The sequence below is a fragment of the Muscardinus avellanarius genome, assembly GCF_963383645.1.
Source record: "Muscardinus avellanarius genome assembly, chromosome: 4".
Lineage (NCBI taxonomy): Eukaryota > Metazoa > Chordata > Mammalia > Rodentia > Gliridae > Muscardinus > Muscardinus avellanarius.
The window spans coordinates 57,523,430-57,544,328 of NC_137789.1; the positions used below are offsets into that span (position 1 = coordinate 57,523,430).

Here is a 20,899-nt window from a genome sequence, read left to right on the forward strand (position 1 = left end):
AAGCAGGCTAGAACATGCACACCTCTTGAACCAATTCAAACCATGGCTAGAAGCACATTTGGAACCACCATCAGAGCATGTCAGGAAGAGGTGTGTTAACCTTGGTTGGAGGTTCTGGGCACCTGTCTTACAGTGCCACAGGGCATCCTGTCCTCACCCAAGCGAGCCTTCTCCCTCCCTGCTGTCAAGCTGCCTGGCCTGCACAGGGATATTACAGATCCCCAGCTTGTATATGCTAGTCTCTTAGGAGAGACGTCATCCTATGCTAAATGGCAATTCACATGCCTGGTACCCTGTCTACATGCTAATACTTGTCAACCCTAAATCTCTAGTATCCTGGGTAAAACACTCTCCTAGTCTGCTAAGTTCTCTATAATACAGTACTATAGACTGGGTGGCTTAATCAACAGATGTTTATTTCTCACAGTTCTGGAGGCTGAGAGGTCCAAGCAGAGGCACCAGCACATTTGCCTCTTTGTGAGGGCCCTCTTCCCAGCTTGCAGACGGCCACCTTCTGCTCTGACTACACAGTGGAGAGAGGAAGCTCTGTTTCTCCTCCTCTTCTTACAAGGGCATGAATTCCATCGTGGGGCTCCACCTTCATGACCTAAACCTAATCACCTCTCAAACACCTCACCACCAAATACCATCACACTGAGGATATGAACTTATGAATTTTAGGGGAAATGCAAACATTCAACCCATAACAAACATATACCATGGTTTCTAACTACCTAGATGGGAATCCAAGATCCACCATTTAATTTTATCTCAGTTTCCTCATCTTTAAAAATAAAAATAGTAATATTATTGTTCTTATATATTTATGAAGATTAACTGAACTAATGAGTATAAAGGCTAGAAGAATGGCTGACACATAGTAAATGTTGTATAAATAAATGTTAACTGTTATGACTTACCTAAGGAGGCAAATTATACTCTATATTTGACCTAGTAGGTCCAAAATCTAAATGAGTTAATAAACATAACTCTTGGGCAGATACTGGATTGCTCCTCAAATAGTTTTAGAGAAAGAAGTCCTAGATCTCTGACCATCTTATTCCTCTCTACCATGGTGATGAGTATAACCTGGGTCCAGCTAGGAAAAACACGAAGGCAGAAAATTGGTCCGTAGGGTTATATCTTAGGGAAGCTGGCAATGGTGTCCCACCTGGAAATTTTTTAGCTTTGTCTGAAAGTCATAGGTCCCAGTGATAAAACTTCATGCTCACCAGAAAGAAATAGGACCATGGAAAGCATGCAGTACACAGCACAGGTGTCTTTTCAAGAGAAGCTGCTGCTGCTGCTGCTGCTGCTGCTGCTGCTGCTGCTGCTGCTGCTGCTGCTGCTGCTGCTGCTGCTGCTAGCACTGTGGTGGACACCTCCTACTGCTGCTCCTGTAGATAGATGCATGGCAACAGCCAAGCCCCCACCCCATGCACTGCTCCCCTCAAGCCTTAGCACATCAGGGCTGACACGGGACTCCTCTAATGGGAACCTTTGCTCAAGATACCCATAAGCTTGAGCTGATACTTCCTTAAAACTACTCAGAAACACTTGCCTCTCTGGGTTTCTTTCCTCCCTCTTTACTCTGATCTGGAGGGCTACAGGCTCCTCCTCCCCTGTCATGACCCTGCTCCATCGCCCCATAAGTCTCTTATGGGGAACTGATCTCATCTTGCTGTCTGCTTCTTGGAGAAGGCAAACTAACATGTTGTTTCTTCCTGTGAATTGTCAGAAGTTCTGTTTTTGCTTTTGTTTGTGTGTGTGTGTGTTTGTGTGGTACCGGGGATGGAACCGAGGGGCATTCTACCTCTGAGCTACACTCTCATCCCTATTTTTTATTCTTTATTTTGAAACAGGGTCTCACTGAGTTGCAAAGGACCTCACTAAGTAGCTGAGGTTATCTGCGAACCACGATCTACCTGTTTCAGCCTCCCAAATGCTGGGATTACAAGCGTGTGCCACCATGCCTGGCCTGCCATATGTTTTTGCCCACCTACAATAGATAGCAGTGTTTATTTTTGTCTGTGCTAGATGAACTCTCATAGAAATAGCATGCCAAGTGAGAAAAAATGTTAATGAAGCTAGTGATGTACCAGATTGAAAATACGGGGGGGGGGGGGTGCTGAGACTTGAACCCAGGGCCTCACACACACTAGGTAAGTGTGGTACCACTGAGCTCCACCTCTCCACGATTTTATGATCATTTTTAATTGGCTCATCTTCCTATCAAATTTCAAATAAATCTTGATTCTCTAGTCTGTATGCTTGCTAATTCCTTATCTGAAGCTCCAGGGTTCACTTGAAGTATGTGGGAAGGCAATTTTATAAATCTTCCTCATGATTCCAAACAAGGCTTGAATATAGGTAGCCCTGAAGTGTGGACTAATAGAGGCTCGTTTGCATGTGAAATGCATGTGAAATGTTTAGAACTTTGTAATAGGGTAGGCTTGAAAGATACACTGACTAGGCAAGGCCAACATAATTTACTCAACGTGCTGTTATAGTAAGGGCTCCTATAAACTGCTCCTATGTTACTAGAATAACCTAAATGAGAAAAAAAAATCAACTGAAGTGGAAATTTTTATTTATACTTGGTAACTATGACCATTTTAGTGATGCTTTTCACATTAAATATTAATACTAACATCCAAGGCCTGTAAGCCTCGTGTATTGTTTTCAAAAGAAATGTGAAACAGTAGCTGTGATGCTTTGCTTTCCTGGGACTATGGACAGTGCTTGGCTCAAGCCTAAGACCTGCTTGGCATTACTAACCTGTATTCATCCACCTCTTATTACAGGAAACTGGATATGGACTGGCGCATGGCCACCCAGCCATGTTACTGATCTGCTGTTATGCCTAGCAGTAACCTTTGCATTGTGTTTCTGACTGTATCGGATTCTTCTTCTTTTTTCCTTTGGGGAAGTCATGTTCCTTGAGCACAGAGTAAACACAGCTAAATGTGCAACTGTTCATCCTTCAGGTATTCACTAACTAGGTTTTACTGCATAGTGCTTTAGATGGTGCTGTTATGAATAAATTTAAAGAATGGCAGAAATACCATTTTCTAGGGGAGAGAAACCTACATTGGAGGTCTGAATTCATTGGTCATCGAATAAGATCTGTATGAATTAATAGAAACCTATATTGGCAATGTGATTAAAACATGAATAAAAGAACACAAGAAGTAGAACCAGTAATGTTGAGCATGGATGAGAATCTTCCAGAGAATAACACAGATAAATGTATCCATTCATTGCCCCTAGTTTGAACATTATACGTACCTTATTTACGTACCTTTTTGTGGGGCAAGGAATTCTGCCTAAAGCAATACTTTGCACATAGTAGGGATTATTGAATTAAGGCCTGCTTTAATTTTATTTAAGAGAATATTATCTTCAATAAATGTCAGCTCTAGAAATAAAATTACCCACAATTCATACCTTAGAAAAGAGAACTGCTCATTGATCTTAAGAGATCGATTTTAAATTAGAATAACTGGTTTAGTACTAACCTGTAAAAGTAAAGATTTGAATTAGTACAAGTATCAGGCTGAGCCATATGAAATTGACATTTTGTAAAGAAATTAAGGAATGCTGGTGGTTCTATATGGTTGAACCTAATAAAATATAACAGGTAAGAATTAGAATTGGGGTATATGAGTTGAATTCAAATTTAATCATTCAAAACATATTAAGCATGCTATAAGAACACTATTTAGAGAAAATCCACAGAGAATCTTTTGGAAGTAAAACATTCCTCTCTAAATGGGTGATAGGTCTATAATTTAATCTATTTCGTCGACTGAATTTTATATACCATATTCTCATAAGCATGGACTCATCCACTCTATATACATATATGAAATTATTTTCAGTGTAATTTTAAATGAAGAATAATGTAGCATCTAAAGTGAATTGTATTTAGTTCACATAAATATTTCAGTTATAGAAGATTACCTATATTTCACAAATTTAAAGAAGGCTGAAACAGGAGGATTGCAGGCCCTCCAAAACTTAGTGAGACTCTGATTCATAATAAAGAATAAAAAATAGTGCTGGGGGTATAGCTCGAAGGTAGAATGCCTCGAGGTTCAAACCCTGGTACCACACACACCAAAAAAAATAGTGTCCCTCAACTGTCTGCTGCATTAATGCACAATAAAAATAGTGGAAATAAAACAGGCTTTTAAAAAAGATTATTTTTTCTTGAAGCCTAATATGAAACTTTAATAGTTTAAGAGAGATTGATTCAGCCCACATCATTTACCAGTTTATTCCCCTCTTCATAGCAAGACAGGCATCAGCCCCACCACAAGTGTACCCAGAAGTAGCTGAAATCTGCAGGCAGGTCCTGGACAGATTGAAGCTGAAGTAAACCAAAATTAAAAGTTATAACAGCTGGGTGTGGTGGCACACGCTTGTAATCCCAGCATTTGAGCACCTGAGACAGGAGGATTGCAGTTTGCAGACAGCCTCGGCTACTTAGGCACTTTGCAATTCAGTGAGACCCTGCTTCAAAATGAACAATAAAAAATAGGGCTGGGGGTGTCACTCAGAGGTAGAATGTCCCTGGGTTCCATCCCCAATACCGCAAAAGAAAAAAAGTTACAACAACAATAACAATAAAATCCCATTCAGCCTAGAGCATGTGAGCAAATTAGCCCTTGACTGGTGTCTGGTTCTCTGTCCAACTTGAGTGGCCACTCCCCAAGGTCAGGACCTTAGCCTGAGAGGGCATCCCTGAGCCTTTGTAATCTGGGCAGCCAGGGCTACAGAGCTGCCTTATCAAAGGGAGTGAGAGCCCCACCCACCCATCTGGCCCAAAATGACTCCTTTTTCTTTGAAAAAATAAAAAGGTAAAATGGCTGCCACTATCAATCCCAATCTGTTGCCAACATAATTGTTATTATTAGAGGTAGAAGCAGCATCAATAAAATATACACAGCCAGACATGGTGGCGCACACTTATAATCCCAGCATTTGGAAGGCTGAGATAGGAAGATCGTAGGTTCACGGTCTGCCTCAACAACTTGTGAGGCCCTCCACAACTTAATGAAACCCTGTTTCAAAATAAAGAATAAAATAGGGCTGTGGGTGTAGCTCAGAGGTAGAATGCCCCCCCTGGGTTCAGCCCCCATTTCCGTAAATAAATAAATAAATAAATAAATAAATAAATAAATAAACAGTCTTTTTAAACCTAATTTTAAAAAACAGTAGGGGAAATGTCACCATATCATTCTTGCATTGGCAAACCAGAAAACACTGGATTTGTTTTCTCCCAACTGCCCTCATAAAATAACTGCCATACTATAAAATGAGCTGGTAGTTCTTTATATTAGTGGGGCTTAAGTAGATTTGAGGCCTCTAAGCAATAACGTAATTAACCCCACCAATATATCAGGAATGACCCAGCTTGGACACAATATAAAAATGAGAGATGCAATTTTGATTACAGTTTTCTTTTTGAGGAAAACTATGACATTTTTCAGCCAGATTGTTAACCTACAGGCTTCCCAAATGACATAGGGCACCTCAACCCCATTAGCATGGGCCCTGCTGCCCCAGCACAAATGGCAGGCCCTGCCTGAACAAGGTGCTCCCCAGGACACCAGGACTGACTGGCAGACAGCCTAGATAGACAGCAGCTCAGCCAAAACCTTCCTGGAGAGAGAGCAACAGCCTTCCACTGGCCTTGCTGAGTAGCAGGCACATGCTTAGTGGGACAGAGAAGCAATCAAGGACTTTGCCATTCTGCAAGCTGAGCTGAAAAGGAGAAGGCTAGCTGTCCCTGCACAAGAGATGGGGCCCAGGGATAGTCCCTTCCCACTCCTCTTCTTCCACACACAGAGATAGAAACATACAGATTCACACAGATACACATAGGCCACAGGTATAGATATATGTTCACAGGGAGACTAACAGATGCATATACAGAGGTAAACAGGACACAGATATGCACATGGATTCAAACCTACAGGCATTCACAGATACACAGACTTACGCACAAACACACACAGGACCCACAGACACAGGCACACAGAAACACACAAAACACACTTTCAGAAAAACTGAGGCACTTGTCATGTTCCCTCTGGTCATCTGTTTTCATCACGCAGTATCTAAATGGCAGTCCCGGAAGGCTGCTCAGATGTGCACAAAGGCTTTGTGTTTGCAGAAAAGTGCGTGGATTTAAGACTGGCCTTGTGACTCCCAGGAGAACACGTTGGCTGCAATCAAAAGCGCCAAACCTACAAAGCACAACAGCCACTGAGGGATGTCCGAGATGCATCCCTGAGCTTCACTTTGCAGCCTGCTCACATCGAGAAGTCCAGCTAATCACAGAATTGTTTTCAGGGGATTCGAGACTTATTATTTAATAATGTTCTTGCTGACATTCTGGAGTTCACTGATGGGTCCCAGAGCCTTTATGAATATAAAAGAATCATCATAGATGCTGAAACAAAATCAATTTTGCCTTGATAGGCCAACATTCTTTAGGGCTAGTTCAAAATATTTGTGTGAACAATTTATTTAATAGCTGAGTATTTTAGAAATTGTTTTCCATCAGAGGAACTGAATAAATCACCAGGTCTAACAAGGTGAGGGAATGGGAATAGAGGAAAACTCTAGAGGTTTCTGTGCTGCTCCCTGCCACCCCTCAGCAACGGTCACCACTAGTTAATGCTACTCTGTCCCAACAACCTTCGTGAATAACTATCCCCATGCAAGGGTTTGTTCTAGGTCCTGAGACAAGAGAGATGCAGGACAAAGCCCTGATCTTCAGGAAGGTTGTGCACAGAGGAGAGCACAAGGAACCCTACAAGATGAGAGGGGAAGCCAGGACTCTGGCAGGACAGTGCAGTGGAAGGAAGCCTCTGGAAGAGGGACTGAGCCGAGTAATGAGGGCAGGTGGACTAGACGCCAGGTGGAGCAGGGGACAGAGCTCATGCAGAGGTCTTGGAGGAGAGAGTGAGCCTTCTCAAGGAGAATGTCCATGAGCTGGCATAAGGCTTGTGAGGAAATGAAGAACAAGGAGACCCAGAGGAGAGGAGGCCAGGTGTTGCTGCACAGGGGTTCGTATCTCATCCTGGTGGGCAGGAGGGAACTCCCAGGAAATCATTTCTCCATGTCCCATTGCTGTTAATAAGCCATTGTTCCTTTTTTTTTTTTTTTCCTTTTTTTTTTTTTCTTTTTCTTCTTTTTTCCTGGTGCTGAGGACTGAAGCCAGGCCTCACACATGCTAGGCAAACACTTTACCTCTGAGCCACACCCCCCTCCCTATTCAATCACTCTCCAGCAAGTCCTGCTGCTTGGAGGCTTCTTCCAGCTCTCTCCTTCCTCCACTCTGTTGACATCCCGGTCATTCCTCCTTCGCTGAAGGTTTGAGCCACCTGGACACAGTTTTCCTCTCCTCCTCCATCCTGCCATTGCCTGGATGACGTGGCTACCCAGTACCCAGCCCCACATCTGTGGCCCAGCGACTTTACCTTTGCTCCTCTTCTACCCTCTCTGCTTCGCCCATCTCCTAGTAGTTTAACAAACTTGCCTTCACTGCTTTCTTACATTCTATAAAAGTATCAATCCATGACAGCTTAGAAACTCCTTAAAAATGATCTTTTACCACAGCCGGTTTCAGAAATCCTGGTCTGTTACTGCCTTATGTATTGGGATATATTTACTCTAATTTTTCCATCTTGTTTGATCAAGGTTATGGAACACTCTGTTGCCATCAGCAACTTCCCTAATCTTCCCTACAACCTTAAAAGAAACAGCAGCTAAAATTAAAGAAGTAAACATTTGCCACTTTTGCTACAAAATTTCTTTAGAAAGAAAATAAAGTGTTTTGTGCTTAATCACATTTAATAGATACTGACTCTTGCTTTCCCGAACTTTTAGTAAAAGCTTTCCTGGAATTCCAAGAGTGGGGATAGTTACTATAGCCTTTTCAATAGAAGAAGTTTTATTTTCAGATGTTATTATTTTAAAGTGATCACAGATTTTAAACTTGGTCTAGACAGCAGATTTCAGTAGTTGCTAAGGAACTAGATTAGTGGTAATTTAAGTATTATTAATTTTTATTTCCATTTCTTACTTTAATTGCAGATAAATGCCTTGTGTGGCTCTCTGGGGTGTGAAACTGCTGTCTGTTAGCTGGTGGGTCTAACTGGAGGAGACCATGTTTGTATGTACCTCCAAGCAGGCAGTATTCAGACATGAAATAGCGCAAAAGAAAAGGCTTCTTGAGACACAGACAATAGCTGACCTTGTAAGCATGGCACGGCTGAGCGCACGGGGTCATGCCAGCCCTGCTGCCCACCCATGCATGAGGCCTGGGGGCTGGGGCCACATCCACCATGCTACCTGCGCTTTGCTGACTGCCCCTTCGTGTCACAGATGATGTCAGTCAGCAGCTTGCTAACACAGTCACCAGGCAATCAATTCCTCAGATAAAAGATTGTCTGTCAAATCCAAGAAACTCATTTTCCACACAGCAGCCAGAGTGAGCTTTTTGAAAAGCAAATCTGATAGCATCACATGAACCTTACCCAGGTTCTCCCCAACCCATTCTGCTCAGACCACTTCATTGCCTTCCTGGGCCTTAATGACAAGGATGAGAACCCTCACAGAAGCCCCCCCCCAGCTGTCCTTTCCTGGGCACACTGCACACCACCTCAGTCCTTCTGTTTTTGTTTGTTTGTTTGTTTGTTTGTTTGTTTGTTTGTGATGCTGGGGATTGAACCCAGGGACATTCTACCTCTGAGCTAAACCCCCAGCCCTTTTTGAAACAGGGTCTCACTAAATTGCTGGCTTTGAACCATGATCCTCCTGTCTTAGTCTACCAAGTACTGGGATTACAGGCATGTGCCACCTGTTTCCATCCTTTTTTGAGGCAGGCTTACCATGGCTCTTCTACCACCAGAAGCTCATCCATCCCCTAACCAACTAGGTAGATCCTCATGAAATCCATGCTACCTGTCCTTGCCTACAACCTATGCATGTTGGCGTGTGTGTGTGTGTGTGTGTGTGTGTGTGTGTGTGTGTGTGAGAGAGAGAGAGAGATTGAGATTGATTGATTGATTGATTGATTGATTGGCAAGGTCTGGTTCTCCACTAGCCTGACCTTAGGAGGCAGAGACTTTCTTTTTATGGAGACTGTGATTCTAAAATGTAGCATAGCCTCTCTCACATAGTACATGCTCCAACAGTGAATGCTGAAAGCTTACACTCTTAGCATAAAATTCACACAGGCACTCTGGAATTTGGCTATTTGCACAGTGTCATGAGGTACAAAGATGTATCTTGATCACAGCACCTGTTGGAAGCCCTGGCAAAGGGCCCAGCAGATGCTCTTCCATGCACTAGAATCACACCAATTACGGAGAAACTTATGAAGTTGTAATAACAGTTTTGTCCTTTATGAAAAATAATATCCACCACCACCCCTAAAAAAGAGAAGCAACAACTACTTGTGCTGGTGTTTAATAAGAGCAGTGAATATTTTCCTCTTTCATGGGGGATACTTGTATGTGTGTGTTCTTGAATTCAAAGGGCAGCAGTAACTAACATCCCTGGAACTTGGACTGTGAGCAAGGTTCAAGTTGGTGCTCATGTACATTTTCTCATTTAAATCTCTCCAAGAAACCTAATTCTGTGCTCTTTATTCAGATGAGAAACAAAGCTAAAGACACTTGGAGTTTAAGGAATTTACCCAAGGCTGTACAAGTACCAGTGCAGAGACTAGATTTAAAGCCACATGATCTAACTCATTCCAGAGCTACACTTTTAACCATTATCCTTACTGCCTTTTCCTACAGAGGTTCAAAACACATGAACAGCAGAAATCTGTAATCAGACTGAATAGAATCCATGGGTCCTTGTACTATGATACTTTGTACTTAAGACTTTATTCAACTGAATAACTTGCCTTTAGTTTCTTCCCTTGTATGAAATACTCAGCTTTACATTGCTACAACCAAAATATAAGAACAATGTAGAGGAGGTAAGATTTATTCAAGCTCATGGCTTCAAAATCTCCATGGTTGGCCAGCTCCACTGCTTTGGGCCTCAAGTGAGGCAGATCGTCATGGTAGAACAGTATGGCACAGGAAAGCTCCGCTCGTGGTTGTCAGGAAGAGAGGACCTGAGAAGAAAAACTCTTCCCATGGCATGTCCCCAGTGACTGATTTCGTACAACCAGGCCCCACTTCGCAGTAGCCTATCCAGCTCAAATATATTCATCCATCAAATGGATAATTAACTGATTATATCAGAGTCCTCACAATCTAATTGTTGTCTAAAAGCCCCACTCTGCACCTTGGGTGTTAGGGACAGTCCTTTTAACACCTAAGTTTTGGGGGTACTTCCATTAGCATTCTCACTGCTATAATCCAGAATTCCTGACCATCACAATTTAGAGGCAGAAAATTTATTTGCTCATAGTTCTAGAGATTTCAGGATCTCAGTCCATGTTAGGCCTGTTAACATCAGCAGAGCTCAGGACTTGGCAGTGGGAAGCAGAGAGAGGGAGAGAGCAAGAGCCCTGCTCTCACATCATGGATGCCCAGCGCAAGAGAGAGCACGCAAGCAAAGGGGGTTCAAAGACACACACATAGTCTCTAAGGCCACACCCCTAGGGACCCACCTCCTCCAGCCACACCCCACCTGCCTGGGTTATAACTTAGTAATAAATCTATTTCAGTGGATTTACCCACTGATGAGATTACAGCCCTCGTTACATCAGCTCTGAACATCAACACGTGAGCTCTTTCAGGGGACATTCTATATCTAACCATAACTGGGGAGCATTCCAGATCCAAACCATAACACTTTTCATTGTTTTCCTTTTTGGCATGTTTCTAAAATACAGAGTTGTTATCTCTCACTGAGGTTCATGTATGTCGAGTGGCTTCCTTTTGTTTACGTGGATACAAGAAACCACTCAGTGTAGCATACAAAGTCTAAGATGTGGCCCAGGCTCTGCCACCACCCCTATCTCCCGCTACCTCCTTCTCATAGAAATCCTACACTATCTCCTAGCAAGCCATAGTTTTACTTACTGCTGCCATCCCCAGATGTGATTCTCCCTTTGTGACCTCCTGTTCATCTGAAGAAGCCAGGTCAATTTAAAGGATAAATGGCATAGAGTGACAATAAGCAGTGCCATCATTGTCATTTAAAAACAATTCCAAATATTATTAGTTTCATAGTAAATAAGTTGGGAGGAAAGATTAATTGAAAAGCCCCAGCCTTAGTAAACATGTGATTGGTAAGGAGGTTTTCAATAGTAGATTCAAATTTAATTTCAAATTAGGAAAGAATATTTAATAATATTACCTCTAGTGCCTTTCTTTCCCAACAATTCTAAATCTACCAGGCCTTTGCAGCAGTTTTCTCAAAGTATAACAGATCCCACTTTGTGTATCATCTCTTCATGTTTAATTATAAGGATTTGAATTTGCAGCACCAATTAATCAGTAATTAGATGGTACTGTACCAAAAGAAATTAAACAAAGATAAAAACAAAAACACAACTCAGCACAAGGCCATATCATCTGGTAATGTTTCACGTAGCACGACTCTTTGAGAAATATACATTAACTTCATCATTGACCACATATTTCTTTGATTTTCTTATTGTTGTTGATCTCCAATGGCAATGGAAAACTTAAAGGTAATCCAGATACAGATTATTAGTATCTGGATAATCACTCTGATTATACTAATATTTATTCTTTCAATTCCTCATTGAAAATTTCCTTTGTAGTGCTAAATGATTATTTTGAAATGTAGTAGTAGATTTGGACAGTGCAAAATAAATGAACATTTTGTGCATGCATCATACAGGAGACTGAACCTCAGCATACTATCTGAGCTACACTCCCAGCCCTACCTATTTTATTTTTATATTTTGAAACAGGGTCTCACTAAGTTGCAAAGGCTATGCTCGAACCTGCAATCCTCCTGTCTCAGCCTCCCAAGTACTGAGATTACAAGCATGTGCCACCATGCTCAGCTTAAATGTACATTATATAATGGTACATTCTCGATTGGTCTTCACAATTAAAAACACATATATCAGCTTTTGAATGATCAGTTAGACCTTCAAAACAAAGTGTTCACCTTAAGTATAAAAAAATCAAAAAAGGAATGAAAAGTGAATTAAAAGAGGAGAGAAGAACAGGTTCCTGGGATTAAGATGTTGAGAGGAGCCAGATGTGGTGGCACACACCTGTAATTCCAGTACTTGGGAGGCTGAGACAGGAGGATTTCAGGTTGAAGGACAACCTCAACTTAGCAAGACTCTTTTTCATAATAAAAAATAAAAAGGTTTGCAGTACAGGTTTGTGGTATAGGCCCTTGGTTTACACATGCTCGTGCGCACGCACACACACACACACACACACACACATTTATACATATGCATGCATGAGTGTACAGCAAGTCTCTTTAGGAATCAGGAGAAGGCAAGTGGACCTTCTCCTTATAGTTATGGCATTCTTCTAGACCAGGTGGTTGGACCTCTTATCCTGATTCTCATAGTTTTTGTTAGTAATAGAAAAAGTTGGCCCTTGGAAAGAGAATCAGCTCCTATAATTTGGTCTTGGAAGAGATGGTAGAAGTGCCTGCCCATAGGTAGCAACAGTGGTGTATCCCTGGAGCTGGAGGAGCCCACGGTCCATCTAGAAAACCTCTCTCCTTTGAGGCCTCACTTTTTCCTTCCCTCTATGATCATAAGTACATGGAGAAACTGAGCCAAGAAAACACTTAGAGCTACCTGCAAGTGCTCTGGAGCCTTTCTCTGGTGCTGTTTTCTAGAGGCTTAAATTCTGAAGGAAACACATCACTTGTAATCCCAAGTGCAAGGATCTTGTAAATTGTGACTACTGTAAAATTTTAAATCACATTCCAAATGAATTAGCAGGATTTTATTTTCCCTAAATGTATGAAATTTTCTTGAAAATGTCTGTGGATGGGATTTTATTGTGCACTCTCAAGCTTGCTTTATAAAAGTATTTTTAATTGCCAGTGGCTGAAATAAGTAATTTATCTTTTGATGAAACAGTTTGCTGAGAAAGGGCATAAGGTGCTTTGAGAAGAATTACAGAGGGAAATTTCAAAGCTTTCCATCTCTTGGTACCTTGGACTGAAAGAGTAGGCTTTGCTGAATAATTTAGTATCATAGTGGACATCAGAGAGCCAGACTTAACAATTTTTTTTTGCTAACTTTGTGATGAAATTAATTGAGCAATCACTCAAAATTGGGAACCATGAGATTTTTCTCCAGTTTAAAAATTTTCTTTTTCCCCGAACTATGTTGTGAGTCAATACTATGAAGTGTGTGTGTGTGTGTGTGTGTGTGTGTGTGTGTGTGTGTGTGTGTGTTACAAGGGCTTGAACCCAGGGGCTTTCTACCTCCAAGCTACACTCACAGCCCCATTTTATTTTTTATTTTGAAACAGATTCTCATTAAGTTTCAGAGAGCCTCAGTTGCCTGAGTAGTTGAGGCTGGCTGTGAATCTGCGACCCTCCTGTCTCCCAAGTACTGGGATTACAAGCATGCACCACCCTGCCCAGGAGTTTCTAACTCTTAAGAATTCATTGCTTTTACAGGCTATACACACACCTTGTGAAGGAAAGCCACATTTGTCAAAGTGACAGTTCGTTTGTGGATATGGTTTATTAATCCTCTATTGTGCTTCCTCAACTATTCTTTAATTGGAAAATGATCCTCTCTCAGGAAGTGAGATGTCAATGTACTACATAAATTTTTGCCTCTGAGTTTTAAGTTCTTTTATTGAAACCAGCTTGAATAGCTGACTCCAGTCACCATAACTATGACGTTATGCACCTTTATTCAGGGCTAACTGGGCAGAATTAATGAGCCAGAGCAAGCTCTTCATCTCAGGGAATATTTACCAGTGGCTCTTTGCTTTCACAATATGGTAACCATTCCTGTAGCCTAATCTGGGATGGCTTCAGATATTGGTTTAAGCATTAGCTAGAGCCATTTATCGAGACCAAAGAGATTGGAGGAGGGTGCAAGAAAGAAAAACCTAAACTGGAGTTTGAACACTCCCAGTCACATGTCTCCTCCAGCTTTAAGCTAGTACTCAGGCCAGCACTTAAGGCCATCTCAGACCCTCCCTTTTGCTTGCCTGCCCACCCAGCACATCAGCCAGTCCAGTTGTTACCTGTCACTACCCCACCCCTATGGCACAAGCCACTGCTCTCCCCTCCCTACCCCAGGCTCCTGGCAATCATCTCCTACTGGCCTTTCTTTTCTGCTCTGCCCTCCCTGAAATTCATTCTCCATATGGCATTTCAGGTATTATTTTTACAAATATTAATCATACTAGGTTACTAGATCTGCTGAAAGCCTTCCGGTGACTTCCCCTTCCACTTAAAAGAAAATTGAAACAGCTTTCACGCCACAGGACTCTGAATGAGCACCAGCCTCCCCTTCTTATCATGGGGTTCCTCTGCATCCCTGCTTCCCTGCCTCCTCTGAGCATCCCACCCTGGAAACCAGCTCCTCCTCACCTCATTTCAGCTGAGGGGCCACCTCCTCTGAGCTTTCCTGGCCACTTCAGTGCAGCCACACAGGGCCAATGGCAGGTTCCCCCGAGCACAGCACTTACTGTCAGGAACTGTTTGGGTTTGTTTATTGGCAGTTGTGTTTCTTCCCATCATTCTATGAGCTCCACAAAGGGAAGAATGTTGTCTGTTGTCCACCATGTTTCCCTTATTCCCTGGATAGTAACCAGCCCCTTAGCATGCTCAGACTGTAGTTAAATGAACACTGAAGCCAGGGTAGTGGTTCACGCTTTTAACCCAAGTACTTGGGAGGCTGAGACAAGAGAATTGCAGGTTCCAGTCCCAGCTATTGAGTGAGGCCCTCTGCAACTTAGTTAGACACTGTTTCAAAATAAAAAAATAAGCTGGGCATGGTGGCACATGCTTGTAATCCCTGCACTTGGGAGATGGAGACAGGAGGATCGCTCAGGTTCGAAGCCAGCCGTGCTGGCTTAAGAGACCCTGTTTCCAAATTTAAAAAAAAAAAAAAAAAGGTATAAAATAGGTCTGGGAGCATAGCCCGGAGGTAGAAGGGCTTCCAGGAACCCCAGTACCACCAAAAAAAAAATAAAATAAAATAAAATAAAATAAAATAAAATAAATAAATAAATAAAATAAAATAAATAAATAAATAAAATGGGGCTGGGGGTATAGCTCAGAGGTAGAATGCCCCTGGGATCCATCCCTAGTACCACAAAAGAAGAGAAAAAATTTTTTAAATGGACAGTGAGTGAAGGCATCCTCCTTCTCCTCCTCATACTCGTGACGTTGACTGAATCACTAACCTCTTGGACTTCAGCTTCTCCATCTGTGAAAGAAAGCTAAAGACCATTTGTTTCTATGGAGAGGAGTTAAAGAAGTGATGTGTGGGAGTAGGAACTCCCTTGGCCCACAGCGGAGATGGAGTAGGCATGGTTAACGATACCCTTTCCTGTTTTTCAGGAAATCTTCAGAGGAACTAGACATGGACAAGGTGACGGCAGCCATGGTACTAACCAGCTTGTCAACTAGCCCTTTGGTCCGAAGCCCTCCTGTGCGGCCAAATGGTAAGCCTAGATGTGAGTTAGGGAAGGGCCCTTTGATGCCAAGAGCAGGGCCTCTCTTTGAGGTTTCTCATTCCTATTTAATGTCCAGTTAATCTTGAAGCAGGAAATATGGATGAAATGGAGAGCCCAGGGCATGGGCCTCCTCCACATCTTCCTGGGCACCCATTGCATCTTCTCCACCCGCCCCGTCAGCTCACATCCTGGGTTCTGTCACTTTGCTTACTTGTTTTCTGCCTTTCTAGAGCGCATATGTTCAGTATATGTGCTCCTTTTCTCCAAGGTAAATGGAGACTGCTCTAATGAAGTTATTTTTCCCTAGCATTATTTCTATTTGATGGGGGAGATTGTTGGGTCAAAGAACTCACTGAAGACTAAATATTTTTTAAAATCTTTATCCCAGACTTCTTACTCAAGGAAAATTATCTAGTCCATTAATTAATTAATTAATTTTTGCAGTATTAGGGAATGGAATCCAGGGGCATTCTATCTCCAAGCTATACCCCCAGCCCTATTTTTTATTCTTTATTTGGAAGCAGGGTCTCACTGAGTTGCAAAGGGCCTCACTAAGCTGAGGCTGTCCACAAACCCCGATCCTCCTGTCTCAGCCTCCCAAATGCTGGGATCACAAACATGCACCACCACGCCCAGCTGGTCCATTCAATAATTTAATACATATTTATCAAGTACTATCTACGTCTAGATGACTTGAATTTATCACTGGAAAATTGTGTCCATACTTTTAGATAGTATACTGTTGGGGGGGGGGGACGAAATAGACTATCAATCATAGCCACATTAGTGGCTAGCATTTATTGGTTACTTACAGTGCGCCAACTACTGTGCTTGCTTTGTCTTATGTAATTCTCCAAACAGTGCTTTGAGATGTTATTATCCATATTTTACAAATTAGTTAACAGGGGTACGTAACAATTGACTGAAAATTCTTGTCCATATTATGCAAATTAGTTAACAGGGGTACATAACAATTGACTGAAAATTCTTGTTCATATGTTTTGGATTCTAGATTCCACTCTCTTACTCATGATATAATATTGTTTTGTAAAATTAGTCTGATAAATCAGGAGGGCAGGCAGTGGAATACGTAACAAGAGCTTTACCACTATGGGTCATGTGCCCAGAGTGGAGTTGGGACTTTATTGGGAGAATCTGAGAATCATTAAAATGATCCAAGAAGCCAGGCATGGTGGTGCATGCTTGTAATCCCCGCGCTTGGGAGGCGGAGACAGGAGGATCACGCAGGTTCGAAGCCAGCCACCCTGGCTTAAGAGACCCTGTTTCCAAATAAAAAAGTATAAAAATAGGTCTGGGAGTATAGCCCGGAGGTAGAAGGGTTTCCAGGAACCCCAGTACCACCAAAAACAAACAAACAAACAAAAAGATCCAAGAAACAGAAAAATAGGATTTGGATTACAGGCACACCAATTCACAAATTAGAAATGCCATACATATGGGTGGCCTGAACTTGTAGTAAAATTGGGTCGGAATAGGACCTGAGAAAGGTGAAGAAAGTGGAATTAACAGGGTTTGATGAAGAACAGAGAGGGTTACAGAGAAGGTGGATCAATGGTGACTTCCAGGCAGTTGGTGAGCGCCAGCCAGGGAGGGGCAACAAAGGCAGAGGAATAGGTTTATTGGTGAAAGTCTGTGGCAAGAGGCGGATTGCTGAGAAAGATGATAGGTCCTGTTTGAAACAGATTTAATGTATGCAGTGTGAGGATTGTAAGAGGCAACATACCATGGAGATTTAGATGCAGCCTGGGAGAGAGATCCGAAGAAGGCAGCATGTTGGAGCTTCAAGAGCAGAGGAGATTGCCCTGAGAGAGCTGTGGAGAAGCAGAGCTCCATGAGGAGGCTGCCATCATGTAAGGAATTACTAGAAAAACAGCCCAGGAAGAGCCTAATGGGTAACCAAAGAGGTAGAGGAAACCTAGGGAATGTAGTGTGTTTCAAAGGAGAGAATTCTGATGCTTCCTAGAGTTGAGCATGCATAAAACTGCATTTTGTATTAAGAAGGTCACTAGCAGCTTGGCAGGATCATTCACAGAGAACTCACTCCCTCCAGAGAAAGCCAGAGTTCAGTGCACTGAAATGTACTGCACTGAGCCCATTGAAAGAGACTTACTATAGAGGGAAACCTCCCAAAACCAGCACAGTGGATCTTGAGACTGGGCTGTGGTTCACATGCAGTTTGGTTGTAAGCATGAGATGTTAAACTCATGGAACATCCAGTGAGTCCTCCTCCAAATCTATTCCAACCCCATTAGAAATGAATGGAAAGAGCGATCGTGATGCTGGAATTCAAATCAATGCCATGAGTCAGTAAGTGCCCACACCTTCCTACAAGCTCGTGCTGCCTGCCTTACCTACCGAAGAGCTCAGTGCTCCAGAAATGAGGCAAGCCCTTCTCTTCTGGGGCCTCTTGGCAAACAAGTATCCTGCTTTGCCTTTTTCAGCCTGACAGTACTGACAAAGAATGCATAAAAGGAAAATTCGAGGCACCCCAAAATATAGTTGAGGAAAGAGATGGAATCCTTAAAGAAAAAAATAATATTTAAAATTAATAATTATTTTTACCAGCAAATTTTTAAAATTGAGAACATCTTTAGTGCTCCTTTATGCTTGAAGGTTAGAATTAAACTTTTTGATCCTTCAGTGCAAACTTTTGTTAGCACAGTAGTAGACTATTATTTGGTATTCATTTATTGCTTAAAAAGTAACTACTTGCCGGGCTTGGTGGCGCACGCTTGTAATCTCCGCGCTTGGGAGGCGGAGACAGGAGGATCGCGCAGGTTCGAAGCCAGCTGCGCTGGCTTAAGAGACCCTGTTTCCAAATAAAAAGTATAAAAATAGGTCTGGGAGTGTAGCCCAGAGGTAGAAGGGTTTCCAGGAACCCCAGTACCACCAAAAAAAAAGTAACTACTTCACTTAAAACCCCAAATTGTCTGATATCTCTCATTTAGTCTGCAATAGGAAGTATAATTTTTAAATAGGGAAAATAACTTGTGCAAATGAAGGCATTGCTGTTTTAGCAATAAAAGTTGTTCTCTAGGATTATTGTTTATCAGTGAATATTCAGAAATGGCTGTGATCCATCTCTCTGCCTGATGAGAATCCTTCCATCAGGAGGTGAGTCTGAAAGAAGGTGGAGTCCAGTAGAGCTTGTCTACATTCTTGGCAAATACTTGTATAAGATAAGGAAATGCTCCCCCTAAGAAATGTATGAATCAGTCCTGATTTGTTTCTGAGGAAAAAAAAAAAAAACATTTCTGTATCACTTTGCCCTTGAGATTAAATAGAATTCCTAAAGGAAATATCATTCACCAAGTGGTAAGCAAATTAATGTCTGGCATTGACGTGAAGCAGTGTAATCACACTGTAATAATAGATCGCAAAATAAACTCAGTTCTTTGGTGTGATTTACACATTGAGCACCGTGAACTTGATTTTACAGTACAGGTGCATGCTGAGGCATGTGTATAGGCACCCATACATGCCGGCTGAGGTTTTCACACCGGGCACCATCACCTAAGACCTTCCATGAAGCTCTCCTTGAAGCCCTGTTGTCCTGAATGGAGCTTCTCATTCATAAAAGGCAGCTCCAGACCACCGAGGGCATCTCTCTACCCAGCTGCAGGGAGTGAGATGCTAATTTGGCTTTGTTGACGCTGGAAGAGTGTGGACCTGCCAGAGTGGCCATTTGATTCCCCCAGAACCTTGCAGTAATGAAATGGGCAACTTCTCCTATTTCAGTTTAAAACATCATGCCTTCAGCTAAACTTCTATTTGACATAGTTAAGGGATATGCTGGAAATGCATAATTAGGCATGGTAGTTAAGAAACGTCTCCACGAATGCTAGGCTTCACTTTATTACCGATTACACAGATATCAATACTATTTTTTAATGAGGCATTTTGGGATTTTTTCCCTTCCTTGTAGTTAGAATAAAGTTTTAATATATTCCAAATGCACATATAAACATGGAAGAGAAATTATCTAAAAAGAAAGTCGAATTTATACAAATGCTAATTAAAACTGGGCATCTTGAGAGGAAAAGCAAATCTTTGGTGATTAAAAGACCCCTGCAAGACATTCTTAACTAGGCAAAACTCTCTCCACATTAGCAAATATTTCCTCTGGTGTCTTCCAACACATGCAGAAAGGTCAGTTGAATCATATCAGTAATGATTGGGAATTAATTCTTAGGTGGGAGAGCCAAGGGCCAAGGGGGTGTTGGATCCTCATCTCTAAAATGGGAGGCTGTACCAGTACCTGCGACTGTGCCAGTGAGCTTTGTAAGATGTAAAACACAAAACAGAATAATGACAATAATAATAATAGCAGCTTGGAAAATGGCTTTGATAACTATCCAGAAAGTATTGCTTCTCTTAGAGTCTTAAATCCTAAACTAAATTCCTATATATTCCAAGAATTGCAGTCCTATGAAAGATTCTCCCCCCCCCCTCCTTTGGTAGTACTGGGGGTGGAACCCAGAGGCTTTCTACCTCCGGGCTATACTCCCAGACCTATTTTATATATTTTTTGGAAACAGGGTCTCACTGAGTTGCTGAGAGCCTCACTAAGTAGCTAAGGCTGGCTTCGAACCTGTGCGATCCTCCTGTCTCAGCCTCCCAGGTGCAGGGATTACAAGCATGCATCACCACGCCCAGCTAAACAATTCTTTTTTTAAAAAATTGAAATTGGAAGCTGGGCGTGGTGGTTCACACTTGTAATCCCAGCATTCGGAAGGCTGGGACAGGAGAATTGCGATTCAGGACAGCCTCAGCTACTTAGTGAGGCCCTTTGCAATTCAGTGAGACCCTGTTTCAAAATAAAGAATAAAAAATAGGACTGGGGGTGTAGCTCATAGGTCGAATGCCTCTGGGTTCCATGCTCAGTACTGCAAAAAAATTAAGTTGAAATTGGAGCTAGGAGCCGTGGCACCGCGTGTGTACACGCACGTGTGCGCGTGCACACACACACACACACACACACACACACACACACACACGTAATACCAGTACTTGGGAAATTGAGACAGGAGAGTCACAGGTTTGAGGTCAGCCTCAGCAATTTAGCAAGACCCTGTTTCAAAATAAATAAATAAAAATGGGTAGGGTATAACACAGAAATAGAATGCCCCTGAGTTCAATCTCCAGTACCCCCCCCCAAAAAGGAGAGGTTTTGTGATTAAATAATGCAGGTGAATACTGCAAATAAAATCCTTCTCAAATACTGCAGCCAGTCAACCCAG

The 20,899-nt window shown here is 42.2% G+C and overlaps 1 protein-coding gene across 1 annotated transcript in view; it reads left to right on the top strand.

Moving 5' to 3' along the window:
* Positions 1–20,899, top strand: part of ZNF704 (zinc finger protein 704) — a gene marked incomplete at both ends in the record, with an annotated part of 227,770 nt that overhangs the window by 163,327 nt on the left and 43,544 nt on the right. Inside the window, one exon of the mRNA XM_080695129.1 lies at positions 15,523–15,626. Within this exon, the coding sequence (XP_080551255.1) occupies positions 15,523–15,626 (104 nt within the window). The remainder of the gene's footprint in view (positions 1–15,522; positions 15,627–20,899) is intronic.